This window comes from Netta rufina (genome assembly GCF_964035555.1).
Source record: "Netta rufina genome assembly, chromosome: 9".
In the NCBI taxonomy this organism is placed as follows: Eukaryota; Metazoa; Chordata; class Aves; order Anseriformes; family Anatidae; genus Netta; species Netta rufina.
Window position 1 is genome coordinate 14,791,210 of NC_140132.1, and position 23,793 is coordinate 14,815,002.

At 45.4% G+C, this 23,793-nt stretch overlaps 1 protein-coding gene across 1 annotated transcript in view; it reads left to right on the forward strand.

Annotated features, from left to right (window-relative positions):
• Window positions 1–609: 609 nt before the first annotated feature.
• The window catches only part of MB21D2 (Mab-21 domain containing 2), a gene marked incomplete at both ends in the record, with an annotated part of 53,668 nt that continues 30,484 nt past the window's right edge, over window positions 610–23,793 (forward strand). The window contains one exon of the mRNA XM_084291760.1: window positions 610–820. Within this exon, the coding sequence (XP_084147886.1) occupies window positions 610–820 (211 nt within the window). The remainder of the gene's footprint in view (window positions 821–23,793) is intronic.

Genomic DNA, 23,793 nt, shown 5'->3' on the forward strand with positions numbered 1-23,793 from the left:
GATGCCTTATGGAGCCAGAAAGGAATAAACACAGAATGCCTCTGGGAACATGTGGGAAGAGCAGAGTTCCAAGCCGATTATTAACCCACTTGCAGGACAAAGCTTTTACTGAAGTTTACAATACAATTTAAATTAAAACAAATAAATAAATAACATAAAGAAAGGCATCTCATTCGGAGCCAGAGCTCCGACCCCAGCCTCCGCACCACCCCCCCCCCCCCAAAACCCAACGCCCCCCGGCAGCGGGCGGCCCCCGCGCCGCTCCGGCACGGCTCAGCCCGGCTCGGCACGGCTCGGAACAGCTCAGCCCAGCTCGGCACGGCTCAGCCCAGCCCGGCACGGCTCAGCCCGGCCCCCAGCCCGGCAGCGAGCGGCTCGGCGGGGCCGCGGGCGGGCGGGGGCAGCGCGGCCGCTTGTTGAGCGCCGTGCCCGGCCCCGCTCCGCACCTCCCCGCGCACGCAGCCCCCGCGCCCGGGCTGCCCGCCCGCCTTCTTCCATTGCACCATTGCAAACCCCTCCCGTGTGCGTGTGTGTGTGTTTTTTTTTTTTTTTTTCGTCTCCCCCCCCCTTCCCTTTCTTTCCTTTTTTTTTTTTTTTTTTTTTTTTTGCATGAAGATGGCGGCGCCTCTCGCCAGCAAGGCAGGGTCCGCCGGCACTACCAGCAAGCCTCCCTTCCCGGAGCTGGATTTCCGATCGGGAGCCAGGGTGGAGGAATTGAATAAACTCATCCAGGAATTCACCAAGCACGACCAGAGGGAGTACGACGACCAGAGAGCCCTGGAGATCCACACGGCGAAGGACTTCATCTTCTCCATGCTGGGTAGGGCAGGGACCGGGGGCGGCGGCGGTGCCGCTCGGGGACCTCGGGGACCTTGGGGACCTCGGGGACCTCGGGGCAGGGCTCCCGGCCGTGCAGCACCGGCAGAGCCTTCCCCTGCTGCGGGCTCTCCGGCCGCGGGGCCGCTCTCACCGCCAGCAAACTGTTTTTTTCTGGCCCTTCCACCTCCCCTTCGGCGGTGCTGTGTGTGTACAAGCAGAGAGGAAAAGCAGGGTGGCAGAGCTGGCCGGTGCTGGAGGAGCACGCCGAGCCAGCAGGGCTGCAGGCGAGGCGAGCCCGAGCCTGTATTGTTTCCCCCCCCCCAGCTATCCAAGCTGTAGGAAACACACATTTTTCTTTTTATTTTATTTATTATTTTTTTCCACGCATTTTGGTTATTAGACCGGCTGATGCTCGAGCAGGAGCATCCTCTGAGCTGCGGTTCTTGCGTGGGTTGCAAAACTTGCTGCGAGTGGAGCAAGTCAGATTGTGGCGGGGGAGTCCTCCTTTGCGCGAAACTTTGAGTTGCGGGCAGGGATACTGAAACCGGGGTGAGACGCGTTGGCCCCTGCAGAAATCACCTGGGCTCTGGCATGACTAAGGTTTATTAAGATTAGCAGCAGAATGACGAACAACTCCGGTTCTATAGGCGTTGATTTCCCGATAAATATTTACCTAATTTTGACTAAGAGATAACTCATAAGAATGAGAGCCCTCGAGATACAAAAGGATGCTCTTTACTTGCAGGGTAGAGTTTAAATCAGTCTTTGGATTTAAGTTGATATCCCAGCCATTTCTGTGTGTAAAGAACAGGTGTAATCAGCAGGTGTGGCCAGGGAAGGGCTCTTTGTGGCTCGGAGGTGCACGTAGACCCTTGAAGCATATGTGGCACAAGCCAAATGTGTGGTCTGTGTGTGCACAGTGAATAACCTCCATCACTTTTCTCATTCAGCAGCACAGAGCTATCCCATTGTGATCATAATTGTTTTCTGTATTGCGGGGTATCCTACCCCAGAAATAGACCACTTTCTCTGTAGCCATGAACATACCTACGCTCACCGAATGACCGTTTACCTGTTCAGCTGGGTATCTTATAGAGTAGCCGGATAAGTATAATCATCTGCTTTGGGATTTGCACAGACTATTTTGTGTATTGCTTTTTCACCAAGGGCTGGACAGGATATAACAGACTAAATTTAGCTTGAGAACAAGGACAACAAGTTGAAAAGTCAGTAGCATGTATATTTATAGTTGCTGTTATAAATGTTTTTCCCTTCCTGTTTAAAAAAAAAAAAAAAGTTACATGGTGAAGCTCTGGTTGCAACAAAGTCTGTAGGATTTTTGTTATTGAAAACCTGATCCCATGGAAGTCATCCACTATTATGATGTGAAACATTTTTCAATATGGGCTTTAAATAACTGGCTGAGGAAGCAGGGCTTGACGAGATGAAGCAGAGAGGACAGAAAACAGTGAGAACAGCAGTTCTCTGTGTGTGGCTGCTAGGTAGAGAAAGCTTGTGTTAAAGCATTGCTTTCCTTTGCAGGGGACAGGGATCACGGCATTTTTTCCTGTCTCACTGGCAGGAATAGGCAATAGAAGAAAGAATAGGTTGTGGTGTACCTTGTATTTCTGCGGGTGCACCCTAAGGGCTTGCTGTTAATGAAAACAGCCTTGGGTTGTTTAGAAATAGCATAGATTAACGTGGCTGTCTGTTAATGTAACTGGTGGGAGATAAGCATTCTTCAATTTTCACTGTATAGACTAAAAATGGGTTTAAACAAAAGCTATATTTCTATTGAAGTTACATCTCACAGTTAGCAATGAGACTTGTTTCTGTAAAAAGACAAGACCTCAGGACCAAGCCCAGGACAGAAATAGAGACAGGGTATCTGAGTCGTCTGCCTTAGACCCAGAAGTTACATTTGTAGATCAGACCTTTCTTAGCCAGACAGGCTCTTAAATCTAAAATGATTTAACTTATTAATAAATAGCTCTTTCCCCTGTGCCTGATCCCGCCCATACGTACTGCTCTTATCTCATCGGGTGATGATAGGAAAATTAAACGTAGCTTTTCTGATTTAATTACATTGGTCCGTAATTCATGGATGACTGATAGGCGAGCAGACTTTGCACAGATTCTCAGATGTTTGTGCTCCGTGTGGCTTGCCCTCTCGCTCAGATCTTTGCTTTCTGTTTATATTAACTCATTTTCTTCTGTGTGCTGTCTTGCACTGCTATTTGTGACTGAACTATGGGAGATCTCAAGAGCTGTGCTATGGTATAGGGAGAGGTGCTGCTTGTCATGCCTTTATCCAAAATGTTGTGCCCCAAGCATTAGAATAGGGCTGTAAATGACCTGGCTATTGGTTGGGGGAATTATTTTCTGCATGTAGACAATTCATGGGCATCCCATACTTAATCACCAGGACCAACCATAGGGTCCTGCCAGCACCCTGCCTTGAAACAACAGGTGGCTTTTGGTGCCTGTGCTGGGTAACCTCCCATACTCATGCTGAGCTGTGCCTGATAATTACTTGTCTCCAACACAGGTATAACTGAGCCTCAAGGGAGGGGAGGCTGCATTAATCAAGAAAAGGAGTGGAGGAAAGAGTCTTGTGTTGTAGATGATGGGCTGGCTGGGATTGACTGGGAGACCAAGTCTCTGTCTGCCAGTCGCAAAAAGAAGCGATTACTTATTCTGTCCGTGACTCTGGTGGTTTTTTGTGCTTAAGGAGTGATAAAGGGTTATTTTTATTGAGTGATAATGTTACAGATGATGCTATTTTGATTTTTAAAGCACTTGCTGCAATTGTGATGAGAGCACTGCATTAATATTGCAAAATCTTTTAGGGGTACCTGACCTTGAGAGTATTGTTCCTGCAGTACAAGTACTTCCTGGAAACTTATTTAATAAAGACTACCTGTCTCTTTCTGTTCAGCACTAAATAAAAAAGTGTTGTAAAGCACAGATGTGCTAGGCTTAAAAAAAAAAAAAAAAAAAAAAAAGAGAGAGAGAGAAAACATATATTATGCTCCTGGGAACTAGAACATTGCATATTAAACGGCCTCTTGAAATTTCCAGTGCTGTTGCTGTCTCACAGCAGCTCATGCTCTTAGGGATACTGACTCTCACGTTTTACTTCTTAACAAGAAGAGAAAAAAATAATAGAGCAAGGAGTTATGAACAGATACAGACCATTCCTCCACTCTAGGCACACACTAGCATTGGGTTGTCTAGAGCAGTTCTTGAGCTCTTCAGGCTGGTATTTGGTTTCTCTTCCCTATCATGAGACCTTTTCTGCTCTGTAGAGTCAGAATGGGGATGCTCAGGGCATTTTAAGCCCTTCCCTTTGCTCTCCTTGTGCTCTCCCCCCTAGTTAGGGAAAGGACTGGTTCCAACTGGTGCCAGAGCAGCCTTTCCTTTTGAAGGCCCCTAGTGTATCTTTTGGTGCTCCGGTGGCTGCACCTCACTTGTGTGGGACAGGACGGGAGCTGCACATCCCAGTGCCGACCCTGTGCTGCCAACAGGCTGCACACTGGGGACTGGCAGCCAGCTGCCACTCCGAGCTGCTGACAAGACCTCGAGAGAGCTTGTATCAGCACCTGATACGGGAGAGGTGGGGAGCCTATGCTGGGAGCGTTTCCTGGCACTGAGGTTTGATGATTCCTCTTTTCTAGGGTGTTTTCCTAGTGCTGAGCTGGGTGTGCCAGCAAGTGTTTGAGATGGAGGCAAGTTGTGGCAGAGGCAGAGCTGGTGCCAGCAAAAGCCTTCTGCTGCTAGTACCCGCTTCCCACATGGAGCGAGCTACCCTGCTGGCCCCTGCGTCTGCAGCAGGGCTACCAGCTGCTTCTTGGACCGAGGGGCCTCTAAAACATGTGGTGGAGGTGCAGATTGCTGTGCTAAGGACACAGGTGTCCTGACAACAGCTTGTTTTTATTAGCATCTCCTACAAGAGAGGCATTTTGTGGCCCCCCTTGCAGTGGAGGTCTGTATATTAGGACAGCGTTGGTAGTGTAACTCTGTAGGTTTGTGTGGCGTTTTTTCCTGTTCCCTACCTGGTATAACTTGCTGATGAAACCTTCCATTATAGTCTAGATTTCAGGCATTGTTGGAACTGTTGCCTGTTCGTCTATGATAAATCACAGAAATTCTCTGGTTTCTGTTGTGGCGTCGAGCTGATGAAATAGCAACAGGATTGGTGTGATCTCTGTGGGGTTAAGTCTTTTGTATATGTGCACCTTTCCTCAAGAGAGGCCAATCATGACAGGAGCACACTGTATACTCGGAGGCCTATGTTAATAAAGGCTCCCTGCTGGCATTCCCTGTGCTGCTGAATGCATAATGCACAGCTGCTAAAACCAGCCTTACTGTACTGCAGATTTCATTTCTGGCTTCTGGTGGGTCCCCACTCCCTGCAGACCACAGGTTTCTCTGCTTGCATATGAGGTCATGTTTTCTTTATTATTTTTTGTTTTTTAAGGGGCAGGGTGCTACGCTGTCAGTATAACCGTAGCAAGGCATCGAAAGCTTCCAGTTGGCTGCAGCTATCAGAAGCCAACCAATTTTACCTCCCCTGGGGATTCTGTCTCTGTCACCAGCTAAAAAGGACTGCTAGCCTCCTCCATCTCTTTGTTCAAAGGGGTCCCTCCCCATGTGCAGTGAAAATAGCTTGAACGTTTTCTCTCAATTTATTTTAAGCCACTGGTACTTCACTTGCTCAACTACTGTTTTGAAACATTAGGCTGTGATGCAAAGTATTTAGTGTAATAGCTAGGAACATGTCCTAAGGGCACAAATTCGCATGGCAGGCTTGTCAGGCTGCCCACCGCCTGTTCCTTCAGTCTGGGGAAATATTTGTAAAAGATTTGGGTGAATACTTGCCAAGCCCAATTATGTAATTATGTTTTAAGGGCAATTTTATAATTATAGTGGAGGATGGTAACCAGGATACACGAGTTGTTGGGTTTTTGACTTTTCCTTTTTTCTTCTACATGACTTTGCACAAATGCAGGAACATTTGGAGCAGCTCAAGTCAGAAACCAGTTGTTCAACTTTCTTTTCGGCAGCTGATTGTAGGTGAAGCTAAATAAAGGCACGTACAGCACTGCTCAGGAAGGCTGGAGGGCATGTTTTTCTGTAGCTTTGGTGATTTATAAGACCGATGTGTAGTCAGAGAGGTAGAACAGCTTGCAGGCAGAATCCAGCCTGAAGGAGGCTATGTGGTCATCCTGCCCGGTCTTCTCAAAGGGAGCCCCTAAACCGTGTAAGTTTTTTGGATAGTGCGGATTGTCTTTCTTCATTTTGATTTGTCAAAAGCCACGTTACTGCTGACTTTAACAGTGTCTTGTACAGACAAAACTTTTGCATCTTTTCTCAGGCCTTGTCCTATACAGTCTTGCCCCTGTGCAGGTCCCAATCCTTTTGCTGCAAAGACAGTTTTCCCAGGCACATCTCCAAAACCCATCCCTGTTCTCTTTTCTCTGTCCACATGGACCCTCGATGTCCGTGCTCTGCAAAGTAAGTTAGATGGGAACGGTCTAGAAAGAAATGTGGTTCAAATCAAGAGATTAGCTTCACTTCCAATCAAAGGGGCTTCAGTTGGCGGGGTTACCTCAGCACAGTGCTCTGAACGGTGACTGAGGTGACAGTGGAGCTCCAGGCACGTTTTTGTGAGACCCTGTGGTGGCAGCTGCAAGTAGAGGTCCTGGCATGGACCTATCAGTTCTCTTGGAGTCTAAGAAAAATGGTCTGCCACTGAATCCATTACTTATGTCTAGGTGATGCTAGCGTATGAACCTGATTGTTGGACTATGTAGGTGCTAACTTGGAAAGTAAGAGCTGTAGCTTATTTGCTATGAAAAGTGAGCTTTAAGAATTGAATGCATTATGCAGGGTGACATTCCTCCTGAGCTGGGTTTTCCCTTAGCAGCTGAGAGCTGGGCTGGGTTAAGTTCCATAATCAAAAGTAAAACCATCAATTCTGTCCATTAATATCTCGGTGAGATAGTCTCTGAAAGAGGAGTTAAAACTTCCTGAGACCAGCAGTCCATTCATCGCAGGATATCATACATGTATTACATGCAGAGTTTCTCTAATTTGCCTGTCTGTAGGGCATGACGCAAGCACTAGAGTAGATGGAGCTGTGGTTAAGGAAAGGGTATCTCCCCTGGTTTTCTTAGCAAACGCAGACAACCTACCACAGGACATAAAGCAGAAGGCTGCTTTGGATGCTGCGCTTGCAGAACTTCCCTTACTGAGAAAAGAGAAGTGTTCATGCATGGGAGCAAGGGTGAGAGAGCTGAAAAATGACCTTTAGATAAATATCTCAAGTTCTTTGCCCAAGTCTTGTTCAGATCACTAGTAATGTGGTGTGAGTTCATCAGACTGAAGTGAAACTGTATTGGAAGCTGCAGCTATACTTCATAGGTTCCCCATCCTACCTATGGATTTTATATCTGGCGAAGTTTTATGACTTCTGTTAGCACAATCCTGTCTTCCTGTCTAACTATGAAAAATATGGGATTTGGCTTCTTTCTTTTGTTAATGCAACTGGAAGGCAGATTACGAGGCATTCAGAATAAATCTTTCAGCAGCAGCTGACGTTCCAATTGACAGATGCTGCTATGGATTTTCCTTTCTTTTTATTGCGGAGAACTCTGCTGTCTGCTTTCATTTCTACCATTCTGCTGTATTCCCTTTTATTGCAAATAGGAATTGTCCTGGACTGAGTGGATTAGTAGTACTTCAGCCAACCTGGCAGGTTCCTGAATCATGTAAACCCTCATCAGATAGACTTCCTTTAGTTCTTTCAAAGCACTGTTTCAGTGACTTTCTGGAATTAACATCTGCTGTAGTATTCAGTTTTAGGAAGATTAGTTCCCTCCCCCCCAGCATATTTGACTTTTGAGCTTTTAATAAACACTTGATGCTAAGGAAGTTATTACAATCCTGTTAATGCATTATATTTAATCTGTCAGACAGTGTAATTTTAATCTAATTGAAAGTATTTAATTAGAAGGTGGTTAATGCATCTTGTTGTGAGCATGCTGTTGTAAAAAGTACAATTTGCACAGCACTGAATGGGGGGGAGTTCATTCCTTTAAGGTTCCTAACATCCTTGCCTTTGAAACAGCAGTGGCAGCTACTCACACCCACTCATGGGTAGGGCTCTGGGCAGAAGTTTGCACAGCCCTGGCTGGTTTCATTTCGTAGAACAGGAGGTGGATGGAATCCACTTCATCCAAAGAAAATCACTCTTGAACACTGAGTCTGGACACCCTAGACCTGTGTTCCATCTTTGGCTGTCCCCCAGTTCACACAGCAACTTTCTGAGGCTAATAATGTGGGACCTCAGTGCTACTACAAGGCTTCCCCATCTCTGTGCTTCAGCAGCTGGTGAAAGGCAGGGAACGCTGTGGTGTTGCTGTTCTTCATCTTAGAGTACTTCAACTGTGCAGCCCTCTGAGACTACAGCTGGAAATGAAGCCTGCTTTTGAGAGCTTCAGGAAGTCTTCCAATAGTGACAACAGGTAGTTGCTCTGTCATCAAGTGTTGATCTAGTGGTGGCTTTGAGATCAAGTACAGCTCAGCTTCTGGGAGAAACATTACAACCTGACTGGGTTAGGCAGTTGTAGCAAGTAATCTCGTTTTATACTGAAGGGATCCCAAAGCTGTGAGAAATTAAAGAGTACAACCTGGGTACAAGCTGTATGGTGATGTAATTTGGCAGAGTTTGGCAATGCCAAGCAAGGGGAAAATGCCAGACAGAGCTGAAGCTAAAAATGCAGCTGAGGTAGCTGTAAGAAACTGGGACAGAATCATTTATTTTGTCCTATGACACCTTTCTAAGGTCATGATTTAGATGAAAAGTATAGTTTTATGTGTGGGATGTTGTTGGTCTTCTTAGATCTTCTCTACTGTGGCTTTCAGTCAGACCATGTGGAATTTCCTCCGCCCACTGATGGAGTGAGGGTTCATAAATGATTTGGTCCTGAATTGCTGAGTAGCTAGGGAACACTTCTCAGCAGCTGCATCCAGAAGTAGGTACGTTGGTTTTCGCTCTGTTGCAAAAGCAGTTAGGCCATGTGATTTTTCTGTTCTACAATTACTTATTTCAGCTCTCCTGCTCATGTTGTAGGGTCTTTTGATGCTGTTCCACACCTCTCTCAAGAAAGGATGTTTTTATTCACTGGTGCATATATGACCTGGTTTAGAAAATCAGATGCTGAGGCTGTGAGGAAGGGATTGTATTACAGAACTCTCAAAAATATTAAGGCAAACAATGCAATCAACTTCTGTGTTTTTTCCCTTCAGGCTTCTACATTTACATTTTAATGGCTCTCTTGGTGATGCTTTGGGTGATCCTGGGACCCAATGGAACCTCTTCTTGGAAAGGAATCCTGTGCTAATAGCTCTGGCTGGGCCTGATCCACAGGGCAGGTGCTTGGAGATACTTCATGTTTGTTTTATACCTCACTAATTAATGTATAACTTAGTGGTGTAACAGCAGGAAAGCTACGTCTGCTGACACCTCATGATATAATGATTTAATCCTTTGTGACACAGTCCTGCTGAGTGTCAAAGCTGATGACTCTAATCTCTGTCCCTAGCCCAGTGTGACAGGAACCTGCTCTAGAGGACATTCTGCAGGAGCTTGTGAGCTCTTGTAGGTACTTTGTGACTGATTCGTGTGAACTCTTTTTGTACATTGCCACTCTTGAATGTGATTGTCCAGCACTGCCTGGTGCACTGAGGAATCTGGAGTTGAGTGCAAGCAGAGGAGCTAAGCAATTTCATTCAGATGAAATAAGGCTTGTCTTGGGAGAAGGGAGGAGATAGATATCCTAATCTGCTTCCAAATACGCTTCTTCCTTTGCCAGCATTCAGAGTGGTGTGGTTTTATTGATTCAGAAGTGCCTTAGCTCACTGTTCTCTTCTATATAATTCTGAAGCCTGGGTATGGATGCAGATCCGTACACAGGGATGGCTGTACAGCTATTCTCCGGTGGTCAGTCCCTGCCATACAACCAGCACAGCTTGCTTCTGTTCCAGCATGGACAGTGAATTACTGTTTATTTTAATCTTTGGGTTGAATGGTATTCATAAAACAATTTTCAGCTCTGCAAATAGAGGAGGGAATGTTGCTGTAACAACTCTTCAGGGGCTCTGTTGCTTTCTGCCTCTGCAATTTGCCTTTTGGAAGTTGCATGAAGTGTGGTGAATGGCAGATCAGGTATTGATATTGGCCCCTTGATATTCAGCCGTCCAAGCTTAAGTTGCTGAAATGTCTGTATATCATAGACAGTAGGGCAACCAAGTAAGCAATCACTAGCTTAAGGAAAATGTAACTCTCTGCAAATGCAGCATCTCTGAACAAGCTGCACTGTTAGAATTAAATGTCTGATGTGTGTGTGTGTTGTTTTTTGTTTTTTTTTTCCTGTGTGCAATCTGTAATGCACATCTAAGTGCAGTATTGAGAAAAAGGAGCTGTTAGAATTTGCCTGAGCATCTGTCAGGGAGGTTTGTTTTATGTGCTAACTTGTCTTTAAAAGCTTGACCCTGTACTCTCAGGTTTCCCCAACACCCTCTGAACTTTGTGAATGTGTAAAGCATGCAGGTGAGGCAGACGTGTTATCTGAAAACAGCCACTTTGGCAGAGTTGCGATACCAAAGAATGACAATGTATCTGCAGTTATTTTAATTATCTTGGGGGAAGGGGGGGTCGTATGTGCTATTTAAGCACAGCATTCTTTGAGTCAGAGCTGGAGACATTAAAGCTACAAGTTAGTCTGGAAAATTAAAGAGAAAAAAAGTGATTTTGATCTTCTTAAACATAAATCCTGGCTCTGGAAACATAGAGCAATCCTGAGTTGCTTTAAAAGCCAGACAGTCCCTCTTACTCCCTCACCAAAGCTGCAGACAGGAGGTTTAAAATCATCTTTGTATCTAAGCTGCTTCTTAACAATGCAGGTAAAGAAATTGATGTCTAAAAATTTGCTCTTATGCTGAGACCTGTCTTGTCAGACATCACTTGTGTGTGTGAATCACCTCACTCTAATGTGCCAGTACGTGTCACTCGGAGCTCTCAGCTCTTTGTGACTAACCCTTTCGTTACCCTGGGAATGTGTACGTGTCTTTATGTGTGTATGTATGCACTCCTTACTTTGCCAAATCAAATAATTTAGGTGACAACATTCTGGTAATCAAGGGCATTGATGACAGTGCTTCAGAGCGTAGGAGAGGGTGTTGAGAGGTGGTGTCACTGAGGTTTGCGGGTGGAGGGCTCGTCCCGTCTCGGCAGAGCTGTTCCACTGTGGCACACAGCCCTGCTTGGCGAGGCTTGCAGGAGTCCTATAGAAGAGGCTTCTATAGGAATGGGGAGAGACAAATGAACAAAATCCCCAGACCCACAGCGTGTCCATAGACCTCCTGTTGTTCTTAATTTGCGTCTGTAAATGGCACTGCTTTCCGCTGTTGTGCACCAAGACAATAATAAATAACAATCCTTAGCATTTATATACTACTTCACAATTTTCAGTGTTCAACACACATTAACTAATTCAGCTGAGATGCAAATATTCTCTGAGCAAAGCCACTTTTCTTGCTACCAGGGGGACCTTTCATTACAGCTGGGACAAGGCTTTTCTTTTTCCCCTTAACTGAAGCTGATGACAGGAATGCTCTATACAGGGACTGTGTCTTTCTTCCTGACGTTTCTAAGCATTAGCATATATCCCCGTTTGCCCAGGAATTGGCCTACTCCCAAGTCATATGTGGCACTATTAAGAAAATTATGCAGCAGGCTCGCCTGAAAGTTCTGTGCTACAAATATGCAGGCCCACAGTTAATGGATTTGAGGTTTCAGATGCTATTGAGTTAGCAGAGATGTTGATCCATTAAGTGCATCTCTGTGCTTGCATAAGGCCTTGGGGGAACACCAGCTCTGGTGGACCTCAAGGCTGCCTGTGCCAATGGTCTCGCAGCAGCACAGGAGGGGAATAACCATCCATCAGTTCTGACTATGCTGGATCATCAGAGCATGTGCTAACAGGAATTTAGGATGCTTTGTGGATGGCGTTGGTCCATGTTTCTCTAGATCCAGCAGCTGCTAGCGTACTGATTTCTTTTGGGGGAGGAGAAAGCCCAACAGAAGGCCTATTGCATGGTAAAGCATTTGGGGGGAGATTAGAGACCTCGTGTCCATTGTTCACAATGCTGAATTCCAAACATGGGGCAATATTTGCATTAGCATGAATCTAATCTTGCTGGCTTTCAGCTTACTTTCAGTCTTGACATTTTGTCTCTGTGTCTAGTTCTGGTGATGGGGAGTTTGATGCATCTTTGAGCTGGGCAGGACTGGCTCCACTTTTTATTTGGGAGAAAGGCATCTCTTTTTAGCATCCCATTAAAGGTCTAGGATATAAGCGTCTTTCCTTATCTGGTTACGTAATAACCTGCTTTTAGGGATTTATTTTGGAAACAAATATTTGGAGGTCTGTAAAATGATGCCCAGTGCTGTAGAGCTGCTGCGTGCTTTGTATTAATAAAATCTTCCTAATTCTTGCAGTTTAGCCATAACTAGGTGGCACTTCTGGATTGCCTCTTTGTCTAACCTTGTGGTAACTTTCTTTTTAAGGAGTGATGGCTGCAAGTCTGACCTCTGAAACTGGTTCTGAAAGAACAGCATAGATTGTAATTTTCACCTAAATGGCTATATGTGCAGGAACACCATTAGCCTCCTTGTGACCTAATTACACTGGGAGGTAGCAGCACATTTTGAGATCAAAACTCTCCTCTTGCTGCAGCTTTTCCTTCAGCTAGCAGTGCATGGGAGACGAGCAGCATGTTTCTTTCAGGTGTTGATTTCTCTTTCAGTGGCTTTGATATCCTCATTTTCTCTTTGAAGTTAATGTGCAGATTGCTAGGTAGCATCACTCAAAGTGACTGACTGAGCTTTTGTTGACTGTGAAGATATCTCCAAGACAACCCATTTCCTGGTCAAACAGCACATTGGCTTCTTCCACAAGACGTTTTAAGGGAGTTGGTCAGCTGAATGAGCAAGATATTTTAACAGTTTATTATTAGCACTGTAGCTGCCAAATACAGCTCAGAGTCTATGGCTGAAAATGTTCCTGTTAAACACTGCATATGAATAGCTTAAAAACAAGGATTGTGCAATTTGATTAGCAAGCTGATTTGTCAGGGAACTTCTACCAAATAATAGAAATTAAATCTCTACGTTTGCAGTTCATTTTCTTCACTTGCTGTTTGTGTTCCTCTGCTGGAAGCATGGGGAATTTAAGGACCTTTGTTCACTCATATCTTATTATTTTAAAGCCAGGCTTCCCTGCTACATTTCAGCTCTGTTTTTTCCAGTGTTAGTGTGCCATATTTTTTCTTAAATGTGCCCAGAAATTAAATGTTTATTCCCATTTCTCTTCTCTAAAACTCTGAAGGTTTTAGTGACTCCTTCCTATTCTGAAGTTAGGATAAAATAAGCTTAAAGCACTGGATTTTGTTTTCTGCTTTGTCCCTTTCTCCCACTCCTCTTTCTCTCTAGAGGAGCAGTGTTACCAGACAGGTGTAGAGCACTTTCAAGTATTTTTTGTCTGCGTTTCCAATTTTTGTCTGTGCTTCTTTCCATAAAATACTCCCCTACACATTCCATTTGAAGGGACGAGGTCCAAACCAAAATTTTAAAATGCCCACATGTTTCCTGCCTTCCTTGCAGGCCTTGGCTGTATTGCCTAACTGAACAAACCCCACCTTTGTCTTTGCTTTGGAATGAGAAACAAGCGGGCTTGTTGATTCCTGCTGCATTAACACGATCCTCCTCCCTCATGCTGATGTAGTGGTTGTGGGGGGGGGAGTAGGGTGGAAGCTGCTTGCTGCTGTTTTCATGAGACCTCCCAGGAGGCTGCTGCAATCCGGATCTCCTGCACTTTGGCCCCAGAGACCTTACAGCACTTGCTCAGGCTGTAAGGGCTGGAGGAATGCAAGCAGAAACCGTTTTGTGCAATAGTGGGTGGGGAAAGGACACTGAGGATGCCAGGCCGGGAATACTCCAAGACTTCCAAAAGCAAGCCCTGGAGGGACAATGAGCCTTGACCTCTGTCCCATGGCACATCTGAACCTGAACTCTCAGCTAATAACCCCTGAGCCACTGAGCAGCCTTCTCTGAGCATGCCTGCCCGTGACGGGGAATTTTAGGAATGTGGACTTCAGCACGGTGTGGGGCTGCCGCTGCTCGCCCTCTGTTCAACCAAGAGCTTTAGAAACTGCAGTAGGGTTTGTATCGCCACGAAAAAGCCCCATTGTGGTTGTTTGCAGCCTTCTTTAATTAAAGATTTATTTTCCTGGGTAAGGTTCCATTAGAACAGCAGGAGCCTACATCAAAACACTGCAGAGAGGCCTCTTCTCTTCCCTGGCATAGCACAGCTTCACACCACTCCCTTCGCCAGCCCCCTCCCAATCTCTTTGTTTTTAAGGCATTAAAACTTTAGTGACTGGGATATTAAAGAGGCCGTAGTTAGTGGTGTACTGCCCTAAATTACAGGGGCAATTGACCTGAGGAGGTAAGAGGAGAAAGTACGTGTGTAGGATGGAGGGAGGTGGTATTATTTTTGAAAACCTCTTTTTGATGTCCCCTCCATGCTAAAGCAGTCCCATCTTTAGCATCCAGCCACTTGAATCCTTCCTGCTGAAGGATGTGAAAAGGTCAGGAGCTAAGCTGGTCACACAAACCCCACCGTTTGCTTGTCTGTGTCCACAGCTCTGTGTTGCGTGTGTCTGCTGTGTCGGTGCCTCACACAGCAAGGCAGCATGAACCTGTGGTTTTGTTTTCCAGCTACAGGTATGGCAGGGGGTGAAGGAACATGTCCCTGTCTGCGTATCTGTTGGATAGGTGAGAGGTTCCTCCTCCTCCTGTTAGCTTTGGAAACCTGCTGACACAGGAAGGCAAAACAGTTTGTGTCCTCAGTGCAGAGGATAACCATGTGGCCAGCATCCCCCAGCAGTGAGCTGGGAGTGCCACCCAAACTGTGAGCATGCAGTGCCTGTACACGCAGGCGTTATATACCCTGCTTGGTAACCTGGCAGTGATTCCAGCTGTCTGAGATGCTCAGAACAGTGTGAGAAGTAGACTGGACCCAAATGAGACCCCTGAAGTAAAATGTAAGGTTGTTTTTAGGGTTGTTTCTATTCTGTTCTGCACCAAGGAGGACGGTGCTTCAGTTTTCCATTACGGTTCAGGATTGGTCTGCCTGATTGCTCATTTCTTGTCAGTACCTGATCTAAATGACAAATACTGGCTGCTTGAGTACCTCCTTTCTTCATCTTGTGTCTTAGCATTAAAAGTGCTGGAGAAGGCTGTGGTTTGAGACAATCCAAGGTTTGTGTTCTCTGTAAAATACTTTTGTTCTTGAAGTTACTCTTGATTGCCTTGCAGCAAAGCTATTTCTGTCCTACCGGTGGCCTGGCTTGCAAGCTGAAATTGTAAGGATAGGATTTATTATGCTCTGACCATTAAATTTTAAACTGCTTTTAATGGTAGATGTTAAATCACTGCTGTCCCAGTTCCAGGCTCTGTGCAAAACTCCCGAGTTCCTAGGAAGGCATTTCCCCTGCCAGGAGCCTGTGACAGCTCTTGGTTTCTGAGGACAGCATGGAGTTACAGGGCTGTTTGTGGAACAAGCAGGTTTGGTGGGGGACCTGTGTGCTATCTGGTGGCTAGGCCAGTGTCTGTGTGTGGTGTGGTTTGCTTTCTTTATCCCAAGGCTGGGCATCATACGAAGTCATCATTCAGCATTAGCCTAGTGGGAAATGCTTGAGGACAGCTTCCAAACAAGGCTGCTGAACTTTACTGCATGCTGTGGCAGAGTTCTCCCGAGCCAGTGCTTGACTGAAGCAAGATATCCCCAGTCCTCAACGATCTGTATAAAACCACTAGCAGTGTTTGCAGTGCTGGCAGCTGGAAGTAAAACTCTGGGCCAGAGTAGCCAGAAGCTTAAAGCCATCTTGTATTTGATAATTTTCCTCTTACAGAAGATCAGTGCTCTCTAACTGTAGGGTTATTTTACTTTGCTTGCAGTGGGAGAGGCAGGCGATGATAGAGAATGGTGGTGCTGAACCAGGGGTTAAAGGAAAACCACTTTCAGCAAGAATGCTTTCCCTGAGTGGGTCTGCCCATCTTGAGAGAAATGGAGACTGTCTTTTTCTCTGCTTGTTCTCACACCTGTAAAGTTTGAACAGACCATTTTAACAGTGCTGCCGTATGGCTCCTTCCCCTATTAGAAAGGAAGGTGCTGCACACAGACATCCCGGTGTGCATGCGTCTGTCTGTCTGGACCTGTCCCATCAATTAAACAGGAGCTGACGTCATATTTGAAGGTCAGCTGTTTTATAACCTAATATTACCATTTTGTTTCCTCTGGGCTTATTATCTCCCTCCAACCTGCAGCTCGGCACCATCTGGTGCAGCCACACAAGGGAGAAAGATTAGAGGAAAGTAAAGCAGCTTTGTTCGCTTCCCCCATTGCTTCCGATGTACAGAGGAGTCGGCAGTCTCTGACAGTATTGAATTTTAAGTGGTGGGAAGGGCTGGATCCTGTTAGCTGTCTAAAGGAGGGTGAAATAGTCTGTGCTCACCAGCAATCCGTCAGGAAGTGTCTCGTAATTCCTAAGTGACTTACTGTGGCCACAGAGTGCATTTCATTGCATTTTATTTTATATTTAAATAGTATTGTTTATTTATGAGCTGCTTTTGCCAGCACCCATATTTTCCTCACCTGCAAATTGCAAAAAGCACTCGTAAATGTTGTGTACACACAGGGCTCACCCTGACTACAGTCTGACGATACTGAAGTGCTGTGGACACCTGAAGTGCACTTACATCTGACAGCCACCAGACTGACACAGCACAAGCATGTTCTGCCACACAGGGAGAGCTTCATCTACCCCGGTGGCATCTGTTTGCACAGACCAAGAAAATGTGTGTTCACTTGTCCATCCTCAGCCTCCCGCTGAAAAGGCTGTTTGCAAACAGCACAAGTTATTTCCATCTCATAAACAAGAGGGGTTGTGTCTTCACCCTGTCTCCCACCCTCTTTCTCTCCATCCATCTGGAGGTATGATCGCTGTCTGTCCAAACTACATGCTCACTGTTTCCTGTAAAAGCAAATTTATTTTCTTTCCAATAATAAAAAGATAATAATTCAGGAATTCTGATCTCCTAGGCCAGCAGGATTACTTGCAAACTAGTATCTTATTGTTTAGCCTCAATGCTGCAAATTTTGCATTGGGCTATTTTGAAACAAAATGTCTCTAGCCATAAATAACTATTATGTGTTTAGCTGTTTGGAAAGGAGAGCTAATTGATGTGCTTTGGTTGGATACGAATACACGAGCCAAGTAATGAAGGCATTTGGCGGACTGTGATTCATGGCATGTACATGGCACTGTATCATAAAGCATATAATGTGCAAACAGACTTTTTGTCGTCTGCCATTTCTTTGCTGCTATGTAGCATTCTTCCAAACTGCTGTTTTGGCAGGTCAAGAATACTTTGTACAAATTCCTAATTCCTGGAAAGAGGGTAATTCAGCTTGGAGGCTTTGGGGAGGTTCATTATTTCTCATACATTTAAGAAAAATTAAAATGAATTTCCAGCCCCTCCTGTTATGTAGAGAATCTTGAACTAACAGCAGTAGATCTACAGAAAAGTGAGATCTATCTTGGAACAGATAAGAGTTTTTCAGTGTTTTAGGTTGGCAATTCTAAGTGTGTCCTTCAGATTGGTTGTGCTGTTTAACTGGGAAAGTTACGTAGGAGCAACCATGTCCAGTGCATTATGCAGAGATGGACTGAGAAGGACTTACTGTCCTTAGAACTGGGCTGGGCTTTTCAAGGATTCCTGGTTGTTGCTTCTGTAAGGGAAACAAATCTGTCTTGTAAAGCAATATGGGGAAGCTCCAGTTTGTAACTGAAATGCATTTGTATCCTTTCACAGGTGTTTTGCAGCTTAACTGAAACAAATGGTGGCAACTCCTGTTAGATGCCTAGAAAGGTGTTTGCTCCTTTTTTTTTTTTTTTTTTTCACATATAACTTATAAGGCCATTCTTGAAGTAATTTTGAACGGCATTCATTCCTTGATCACTCTCTCCACTGTAGTTTGAGACACATGCTGCTTGCCGTGCAGACTGGCTCAGCTTTCTCTATACCATAACACTTTATAATAAAAAAATGCCCTTGAAAAAAAAAAAAGAAAACAAACAAAACTTCTAGTGGTCCTTTTTTGCAAGTTTTCTTTGTTTTCAGTGCCAAATACAAGAGGAAAGGAAGATTTGTTAGTATTATTTTTATTAATATTATCCAGTTTATAATGTGTCTTTTCAACCTAAAGTGCTCCTAGACAGATCAATTTCGTACTTCTAGTGATGTCTCTGAAAAGATCTCTCACTTTTTGTTTCAAGGACAGCATAGGACAGCATCTCTTGGCTTAGATCATTGTGAAATCCCCTTATCTGCCTGTTCTTACTTTATTTTTCTTGTGTTTCTATCTCTTGTCTTCATTGGTATTGAAAGCATGCAGCCAAGGTTGATGAGGACGAAACTTAAGCTGTGGTCAGTCCTTGCTTAACTCTTTGCTGCTTTTCTTTAAGGAGGCCTGTGAGTGAGCAAAGCTTTTTAATCTCTCTCTTTTTTTTCTTTGTTTTCTATTCTGTGTTAATGCAATGAGGAATTTTAATCTGCCTTTTGAAGGGTTGAGGAACCTGAAATGGTGTACGGTGCCTGGTGGTACTGAGTGCTCTGCAAGGAGTTCGGGCTCTTCCATCTCTTAGACTTTTCTTCTGGAGGACAGATGCATACACCTTATCTTTACCACAAGTGATGTTGTACGTGCCAGATTTCCAAATGGCAGGCTTCAAAAAAGACACAATAGGATAGCTGGCTTTGCTACCCAAGATTTCTGCCCCAGAAGAATGTTCTGCTGACAGACATCTTCACGTAGCTCCCGGTGCTGCAGTCAGAGTAGCGCCCACACTCTCCAGTAGGGTCTTGGCAGAAAATGAACCAGCAATATGGGTTCACCTGATACACGACCAGTCATGCCATCCCAAAAGTGTCAGGTTAATGGTTGGCAGTAGCACTTGAACTAGCATATCATGTTGAAAATCAGGGCTTTTTGTTTATATTGCCAGTACCAATCAGTAGTCTTGGTTGGGGACAGAGCCCTTTAGTACTCAAGCCTATGTGACAATTAATAGGACAAGTTTTCATTTGCTTTGAAGCATGTCCTCAGGATATAAGTAGCAGTGGCATTTTAAGTAGCCCTGCAACTTGTGATCCTTTGTTAACTTTTGCTTTCATTGGGTTGTTTTAACCATTGACTGAACTGTTGCCTTTGACTATTTCTTTGGTTGCTTTTCTTCATACCTGAGCAAAAATCCCTGCTGATCATCTTTTGGAGGTTGTCCTTCTTGTTCCTGGAAGTTCTGCTGAGGAGCTTGGCAAGGCTGTGCTCACTGTCTGCAGCAATAATTGAGGTGGTTTAGTGAGTTACAGAGAATAAACTAGATTGATTTCCCTTTTGCAGCCTGGACTAGAAAAGCTGATTCCTTCAGTCTGCTGTGTGCTCAAGGCCACGAGCCAAGCTGCTATCAATTTTACCTTTTCTGTGAAATTGTTGAAGAAAAAATGCTTTCCAGATCACGTGTGTGGAACAGATGTGGTTTATATTACTACATGATTCAGCTAAAAGTAGTGCCAAAACATCTTCCAGAACTCTCAGCTGGCTTTCGAGTTTAGAAGGGTAATCACTCGATCAAATGGCTGTAACTGCAGCCACAGCAGGTACAGTTCCTTTTGATTTAGCAAAGGTCCAAGAGAATGGTGGGATGCAAGGTGCACATAGAGGTCTTGCAATAGTCCTGGTTGGTACATGGAGGTACTTACAGACAGTGTGTGCCCAAATTAACACAGCTTCTCCCACTCCAGGTATTTCTTTATTGTCAAATACTGTCAGCATAGAGATCACTGGGGTCTTATTGGCCAACTGTATTTCCTTCCACCTGCTGAGATGGAGGAAATTCTGTTTTCATAAATAGATGTGTCACTTAGCTCACCTATTTTTCTCTTTGCAGTCATATTTGGCAGTCTTCCAGAGAGCTTCTGGAATAGTTTTTTGTTTGTTTGTTTGTTTGTTTGTTTTGGGGGGGTATACATATACACAGACTCATGCCAAAGATGGGACTGGGCAGCTGCCTGGAGTCTTGTGCTGTAACTGCACATTTGTTTAAGACTTGCTTATATAGAGACTGAGAAGTGCAGGAAATGACAAGTGCTTAGTTGAATTTAGTCCATATCTTAGCAGGTAGCTCTTTGGACTTCAGTGTTGATGTTGTAAATTGGGGCATTTCAACTCCAAACCAGTTTAAGCTTTTATGCAGGGGTTAAGTCCAAGGACTTGTGTGCTGCTCTTGGTGCCTGGGGAATCTCAAAGAGCAGAAACTGGCAGTTTGGCAACCCATAATAAGGAAGTGTAAAGTTTGACTGATGAACAACTGAACCAGACGTGTTTTACTGCACAGAGGGAGTTTCTGGTGTATGCAGAGTAGAAAATCTTGGCACTGGGGAGTGGGAATTCTGCATTTTTGATGGTCAGAAGTCCCATTTATGCAAAATGATTGCAGGGTACCACCAGCTGCCTCCATCAGCCAGAGCACTGGGTGCTGGTAGCCTGGTGCGTAGACACAGCGAAGAGAAGACCTGTGTGCAGGTGGCAGTGGTAGGGCATTTCCCCCTCCCCTTCTTGGTCCAAGAAGAGCTCCAGTTCTGTCAAGTCTTCTGCTGAAATCTATACCATATTCTGCCTTTAATAAAGGGAACTGTAGGAAGAGCTGTGATTTCTTTCTGTGACTGCTGAGTCAGGAAGAGATGGAGATGAGAAGTGCAGAGCTGTCATTATGTTCCCGTGGGAAAGCTGTTTGCACCTTGACACAACAGTTCCTCTCCGTGTCTGCCTCTGTTGGAGCTTTCTCTGTGGTTCAGCAGCGCTGTCTGCCTTCACTGCAAATTAAGATTTCTTCCTGTTGTTCCTCGGGTTTGGACTGTAGACTGTAAACCAGATCTGCAGTGCCAGTGAGAAGACTGGGGGAGGTCAAGTGCTGGGCTGCCACAGACCACTGGGTGCAGCCTTGGTGTCATGTGGGAGACAGTGGTCCTTCAAGCAGCATGTGGTGCTCCCTCCCTCTGTGCCTGTAGACCCTGACAGCTCAGGGAGCAGTGTTTGCATGGTCTGGCTTGCCACTTTCTGTGTAATTATTAAATAAGGCTCTTGGGGTCCCAGCTGTGCCTCTCATTTCTTCAGCGTTTGATGTTGTGTCTGATGTTCTTTACCCAGCCACTAAAGACTTTCCTTCTGCTTAAAGTGCAGGGGCTGATGCTTTCAAAGCAGGAAGCTTGCTCTCCTTTCAGGTCAGTAAGGCCAGGCACTGTCAGCAAAATCTTGTGAAGCTGCTCAGTTTATGCCAGGAAGGCTCTTTCCTACCTTCACCTGTGTCTATGCAAAAGGCGGCACCAAGTGGCAAATTGACAGGGCTTTTATGGTGAGCGTTTCACTGGCAAAGCTCTGTTAATCATGAATCACACACATCTCTTGCACCGTTTGGCTGTGCTGGCAAAAGAGCTTACTTCTGTGTTGCTACCAAATTCTCTTAAATGATGGAGTACTTTGTGGTCCCTTTAATGTCATTCAGAAGGGCGCTTTGATGCTAAACAGTGAAATGCTGCATATTGCAGGCTGAGGTGTGAACTGGTAGGTTAGAAACCACCCAGTTAGCACAAAACCCAAGCCTGGGTGGATGCAAAGATGAAGTAAAATGTATTTACCAAGCTTCTGTTTACTTTCACCATCAAGATTTAAAATGGAAGCGTGGGTGCTGTTTGGATAAAGATGCTGTTTGTGTATTCAGCGTGAAAGTTTCCAGTCACTTGTGCTCTGAATAACTTGCAGCAGTACCAGGAGTTTGCAGTTCCCTTCCTTGCTCTGTGACCATTGAACAGTGGAGAGGATGCGGTGGGCTAAGGACGTAATTTGGAGAAAATTCATTTCTCCCTGCCCCACCTCTTCCTGTGAGCAAAAGGAGGGGGAAGGCACAATGAAGACATCTGTTCCTTTGAACCCACTCACAGACTTGCAGGGTAATAAAACTTGGGGAGAGGAGGAGAACCTATTGCTGCTGTTCAAGTGGTTGGTAATTGCTGATTGTTGAGCACTGAGGGGGTGAGCTTTTATCATGTTGACCTTCTTAGGGGATATTGAAAAGAAGCTGGCACTGACCCCTGCCAGGATTTAAATCCAGAAGCCTCAGAATCCCTTTGGGCCCCTTTCAGAGAGGAGGCAAATCTCCCTGGTCCCCACGCTCTTCTTTCTGCCTCGGGGTAGGTTCCTCTGCAGTTCTGACCATGATTCTGCACTTTCCTCTCCTGAACGAGTCTTCTGCTACCTGTATACAGCCACGCTCTGGGCTGCAGCACACTGAACACGACTTCTGCAGGAAAAAAAAAAAAATTACCTTGTCATCTGGACCCAAAGCCTGCCCTACCTCCTATCTGCATTTTGCTTTCCTTACGTGCAGTGCCTGATATCTTGTGGCCATAAGCCCAGGGCTGCAGGGCCCTCCCCTTGGCCCCCACTGCTCCTGTCTAATCTCATTGTGCTGCTTAGTCACAGCGAAGACCCCTCTAATGGGTTTAAGCGGCCCAGCTTCGTGCTCAGCCTGGGCCAGTTGATGCAGGAGATCAGGTTGCACACGGCTATTGCTTCACAGTCCTCCCGTTGTGTCAGCAGGTGCACGCATGAATATTAGGTTTCCCTCTAAGTATCATATCTGGAAACAAAAGCTGTCTGGTAAACAGCATGGCAAAAATGCCAAGGGGAACCATTGATCTCAGACCCTTTCATGAGCTCAGCCTCAGAGTGCAGAGGCAGATGGCACCCCGAGAGTTTTCCCAGGCCCTTAGAAATGTCTTGAGGCATAATCCAATGGTTGTAGTACCCACCTGCACCAGTAAGGTTGATGGGAGGCATTGTTATGTTGTGGATTTGGAGTCTCCTGTGTATTCCTCCTTGATATTTTCCCTTAGCTAGGGAGGAGCTGTCAGAGAAAAGGCTGTCTGGGAGATAGTATGAAGTCTGTAAACCTGGGATGTTTGTTCAGGATGGGAATGGCTCTGCCTTAACCAGAGGTAACAAGCAGGCAGCTGCTGCAGAGAAGAAACATGGCTTTGTGCAGAGATGTGAGCTTGCCAGTGGGTATTTACAGGACTGACCGAGTTGGACAGGAAAAGTCTGCCAGGGTGTAACAGACACAAAGGTATCTCTGTGTGAGTGAATGGGATGGAAACCAAGCTGAGCCAAGCAGAGGCTTTCAAGATGAGAGAGAAATTCCAGAGTGAATTGAATGAAATGGCCAAGGTCTTTGTGCATGCACCCCTTGTGATTGCGGCTCTTAGCACAGCTGGAAGCAGCACATACGCAGGCCCTGAAAAATTTCTCACACAGCCTTACAGAACCAGTCAGGAATCTTGCTGGCCTTTCAGTTTCTCTCCCAAGGTGCAAGTTTGATGAAATCACCCAGTGGAGGAGAAATGGGGACTGTGGGACTAGATAGTGGGACTAGAGCGTGACGGTGTGATGAAAACTGATGGGATTTTCTGAGTCGAGGATAGGCATATTATTACAAGATAGAGGTGAAGAAGGAGTAGAGGAGCCACCAAACACCTCCCTAAATTGTAACAGGTGGCATAACCTGAAGGGAAGAGATGGCTCTACAAAGTAACATTACAAGTAGCCTGGCCTAGGAAGTCAAGCAAGCCAGCAGGGCTAAGCTGTGACAGTGCCTGGAAAAAGTGTGAGCCAAACACTGTTAGAAGAGGGGCAAGCGAGGCTGATGCTGAACTAATCTTATAAGCTA